At 44.2% G+C, this 5,105-nt stretch overlaps 1 protein-coding gene across 1 annotated transcript; it reads left to right on the top strand.

The window, feature by feature from the left end:
• Window positions 1–3,419: 3,419 nt before the first annotated feature.
• LOC135713642 (uncharacterized) lies at window positions 3,420–4,730 on the top strand. Its single transcript, XM_065236785.1, has one exon. The coding sequence runs from the start codon at window positions 3,420–3,422 to the stop codon at window positions 4,728–4,730; it is 1,311 nt and encodes a 436-aa protein (XP_065092857.1).
• Window positions 4,731–5,105: the final 375 nt, after the last annotated feature.

Genomic DNA, 5,105 nt, shown 5'->3' with positions numbered 1-5,105 from the left:
CTGCATCACCGTTGAGGTGCTCGTCATAGTACTGCTTCCACCTCTCAATCACCTCACACTCGTTCGTGAGAAGGTTACCGTCCAAGTTCTGCACATATCGGCTTGCGGCACGTAGTCTTTGCGCGAACTATTTAGCTTCTCATAGAACTTCCGTGTGTCGTTTACGCGGTACAGATTTTCCATCGTCTCACGATCTCGGTTTTCTTGCTGCCGCTTCTTCCTTCGGAAAACCGAGTTTTGTCTGTTCCGCGCTTGTCTGTATCGCTCCACATTCAATCTCGTGCGGTGTTGCAGTATTCTCGCCCGTGCTGCATTCTTCTCCTCTACTAACAGTTTGCATTCGCCGTCAAACCAGTCATTTCTTCGGTCCGGGATTGCAGTACCTACTGCCGCTGCAGCAGTACTACCTATGGCTGAACGGATGTCCCTCCAGCCATCTTCAAGAGAAGCTGCGCCAAGCTGCTCTTCCGTGGGTAGTGCAACTTCCAGCTGCTGCGTGTAGTCCTGGGCAACTCCGGCGTCCCGTAGTTGCTCAATGTTGGGTCGCGGCGTTCGACTTCGACGTGTGTTATGCACCGTTGAGAGTTTTGAGCGCATGCATACTGCAACTAGATAGTGGTCCGAATCTATGTTCGCACTGCGGTACGTGCGGACGTTGATAATGTCGGAGAAGAATTTCCCGTCGATTAGAACGTGATCGATTTGGTTTTCTGTGTGTTGGTCAGGTGATATCCAGGTGGCTTTGTGGAAAAAGGTACTTCGAACTACCATACCCCGAGAGGCTGCAAAGTTCACGCATCGTTGGCCGTTGTCATTCGATACGGCATGCAGGCTGTTTGGCCCGATTGCCGGTCTATACATTGCCTCCCGTCCTACCTGAGCGTTCATGTCGCCGATGACGATTTTACGTCCCGTTGCGAACAGCCGTCGTACACCTGATCCAGCTGCGCATAGAACGCTTCTTTATCGTCATCGGGTCTCTCTTCGTGTGGGCAGTGCACGTTGATGATACTGTAGTTGAAGAAACGGCCCTTAATCCTCAAATTGCACATCCTAGCGTTGATCGGCTGCCAACCAATCACGCGTTGGCGCATCTTACCCAGTACCATCTGGAGAAGGCTGGTATGTTTTAAAACTTTCGAAAATGTTTTATGAATTCGAGGGCCACGCTCACATTACTCTTCTCCGCCAGATGGTCAACGTAAATTAACTTGGTTTTAAATTTCAGTCAATTCAAACGGATTAACTTGGTTTTAATTTTTAGAAAATTTGGATTTGAAAGCTACGGAAATTTTCATCGAAGTCCAAAGAACTCCAAAAAGGTAAAGAAAACTTCAGAAAATACTAGGAAACTTCACAGAAGTTCAGAGAACTTCAAATATGTTTCGAGAATTCCAGAAAAATAACGGGAACGTTAGAGAAGATGAACACCAGGAAAATCGTGGTGTCTTAAGAGAAGTTCCGAGAGTGTCTAGTAAATGTTGGGAACTTCAGCGAATCCAGAAGGAGCTTTTAAGGATGATCCAAGAACATTTTGTAACTTGTAAGACCATTCCATTAACCTCAGGGAAAAAATTGGGTACGTGTAAGAAGTTTGGAGGACTTCAGGGAAATCCAGTGAATTACTGGAAAGTCCTGATTTTTTTTTTTTTTAATGTCTATAAAACATTGAAAAGTCCACAGAAATTCACGAAAAGCTTAGATATCTTCACAGATGTTACGTGAAGTTTGGGAAGTTCTGAGTACTTAATGAAAATTACGGGATCCATAAGTATGTTCAATGAACTTACGTTAGATGTTGGAAACTTCAGAGAAGTTCTGACAACTTTAGAAAAGTGACTCAAAATTTTCACCAATAACGCATGTGTTACTTAAGGGTTTTGGTTAAAGATTAATAAGGCCGCCTACCCAAAATATATACGGATGAGGCATGAATATTTTTTATTTATATAAATAAACCAATGGTTAAAAAAATACACTGAAAGAAAGATCTGCGCTCTGCAACGCCACTTCTTGTGTTACACTGTCATTGTGTTCGACCCTTAAGATATGTTTTAACATTCTTTACTATACCGTCATATGCAGTACATTACTTATCTACGGCCTTTGCCTAACATTCAATATTTCTTCTTCTTCTTCGCATTTCAAGCATTTGAATACCATCTCTGTTTAGATGATCTGCAAAATGTTTACTTAGAGTCATGCTGATTGACTCTGATGTCGACATCAAAGCAGACGGACATTCTTGGTCGGGATTAAATCCGAGGATAAAACGGGTTGAAGCCATTAGTCTTACTTACGTTAGTGGCGTCTTTTGCCTGTTCTTTTGCAACGCAGGAAATGGTTTCGTTGTTATCGTTTGTTGATTTTTGTTATTGTACGAAGATAACCATGTCGGAATAGACCAGTGGTTGGTGGTAAAATGTGTGCTATTTTTATGTTTTTCTAAGCTGTTTTTATGTTTTATGACAAGGATTTTGTAAGCGAGCATCCGTTCACTTGAAGCGCATTCTACAAGGTCATCCGGACACTGATCACGAAGAAGAAACCGAAGAAGAAAAGAAAACCCCCATGACCACACCGAAGAAAACAACGGAGGAAAAGATGGCGGAATTGAAGTCGTTGATTTCTAAACGCGGAGCAGTGAAGAGCAACCCAACAAACATTGAATGAAAAAAAAAAAAAAAAAAAAAAAAAAAAAAAAAAAAAAAAAAAAAAAAAAAAAAAATAAAAAAAAAAAAAAAAAAAATAAGAGCTTATCCAGGCAAAAATAAGCTTCTTCAGCTTAAAAATGGCTTATTCAGCTGTTAATCAACTCAAATTGTTTGTTGGGAAGTTGTCGAGGATCAATGCCGTGGTCCAGGCAGCGCAAGCAGAGCCTCTAGCTATGTCCATGCCCCAAGTTCGTGTCCACTCAAGGAATGTGGATAAATATTATGGTGAGTACTACGAAGTACATAACATAATAATGCAAAATATTCCGGAAAACCAGAGGGAAAATCATGTAGGCAAGCTCATCGAGTTCGAGGAGCTCAATAACGAGGTGCAAGTTTTTATTGAGACGCTAATGGAAGCTCACGCTCAGAACGCCAATCGGAATCGGAATCGCTGGAGTGCATCAAAACGGTCAACCGCAAGTTGTCATCCACCAGCAAGCTCTTCGTGCCCCGTTGCCAACATTCGATGGGCGTTACGAAAATTGGCCAAAAGTCAAGTCGATGTTCCAGTACTTGATGCGGAATTCTCCAGATTCGGATGCAGTGAAACTTTTTCATCTGGACAAGTCACTGGTAGGAAGTGCAGCAGCAATCCTTGACGCTGAAACAATCCAAGATAACAATTATCAACAAGCCTGGCAGATATTGGAACAACGCTATGAAAATAAGAGGTTGATTATCGACGTTCACGTACAAGGTACCATGCAGCTGAAGAAGATGGCAAAAAAGTCCTCTAAGGAGCTGCGTAGCCTTATCGATGAATGTTCAAGACATATGGAAAACCTGAAGTTCCACGAACAGCACCTGTTAGGAGTTTCGGAGATTATCATAGTCCATATTCTATCAGGTGCCCTCGATCAAGAAACAAGGGAGTTATGGGAAGGTACGATCGACCATGGAGACCTCCCGAAGTATGTGGAAACTATGGAATTCGTTAGAAAGCGGTGTCTCGTACTGGAGCGGTGCGAATCGTCGGCACCATCGGTGCCTTTTATCAAGCAAGCAGCTACCAAGGCACCACCAAGCAAATCATCGAAAATATCTGCTGCAACCACAGTGTCTAGCGAGATCGTCCGTGAGCTGTGCGGTGGAGACCATCCGAATTTCAAATGCAGCACTTTTCACAGCAGGAGCGTTGCGCAACGATTGGTTAAAGTGAAGGAAGCCAGGGTTTGTTTCAACTGTCTGCGTAAGGGCCATACGGGCAGGTCATGTTCGTCCCAGAGAACGTGTTCAAAGTATAACCAGAAGCACCACAGTATGCTTCACCAGGATCAGCCAGAAGCGCAAGTACCACAGAAGCCCAAGGACAAGCCAGAGGAGCTACCTGCAGCAAAAACGGATGTTGCTGGCAGGATCGATCCAGATCCACAGGAAAGTAGAAGTAGTGTTTCGGTAACAACGTCATGTCTCGGTGGCGGGTTGTCACAATCGGCCAAACAGGTGCTTCAGACAGCAGTTATCGATGTGGAGGATGTACACGGTCAGCTTCATCCTTTTCGTGCGCTGTTGGACTTGGGTTCACAGGCACATATCTTGTCGGAATCGATGGCACAACTTCTCGGTTTACCGACCCTGAAATGCAACATTACAGTGGTAGGAGCAAACGCAGTGAAGACTCAAGCAAAGAAAGGATTGAACCTGAATTTCTCGTCGAGGTACTGCTCGCTTCAAGGCAACATCACATGCCTAATTTCGGAAAGACCGACTGGGAATCTACCGTCAATAGCGATTGATGTATCTTCGTGGAACCTACCACAAGGGTTGCAGCTAGCGGATCCAGAGTTTTTAAAGCCACGCGAAATCGATTTGGTGCTTGCTTCTAATTACGTCTGGGATTTGCTTCGAACCAAGAAGGTGGTCCTGTCCAATGGTGCAACGTCTCTACGAGAAACAGATCTAGGCTGGATCGTCACTGATCTAGGTGAGAAATTGGAAAAATTTTGGTTCGTTGAGGAGGTGACTTTCAACACTGAAGATCAAGAAATTGAGCTACATTTCCTGGAAACCTAGCACCGGGACGAATCTGGTCGCTTCGTGGTCCAGATGCCGCTTCGGGAAACTGTCGCAGAACTTGATGACAACAGAAATCTAGCGCTGAAGCGTTTCTGCGCACTTGAGTGGAAATTATCCCGGAATCCAGAACTGAGAAGTCAGTATTGTGAGACTTCGAATCACTTGGGCACAGTAATGAGATCAGAGAAGAAGCTGACGTATCTGGACTACCACGATACTACATACCGCACCATGCAGTGTTTAAATTGACGCTAGCGCAAAATCATCGAAGTACTCCCTGAACGATGTGATGAACCAACCGTGTAGAACGATATATTTTCCGTGGATCTTCGTTTCCGGCGCCATACGTTTGGATTTTCTGGCGACGTAACC

This window comes from Ochlerotatus camptorhynchus, unplaced genomic scaffold (genome assembly GCF_037179485.1).
Source record: "Ochlerotatus camptorhynchus isolate MF236.1 unplaced genomic scaffold, CSIRO-AGI_Acam_v1.1 ptg000574l, whole genome shotgun sequence".
Lineage (NCBI taxonomy): Eukaryota > Metazoa > Arthropoda > Insecta > Diptera > Culicidae > Ochlerotatus > Ochlerotatus camptorhynchus.
The sequence above is the reverse complement of the archived record's forward strand: the minus strand, read 5'-3'. Positions and strand labels throughout refer to the sequence as shown.

What these genes read in the sequence shown, in the direction of transcription:
- LOC135713642 (XM_065236785.1), top strand. Translation starts at nt 3,420, where the DNA reads ATGCAGCTGAAGAAGATGGCAAAAAAGTCCTCTAAGGAGCTGCGTAGC.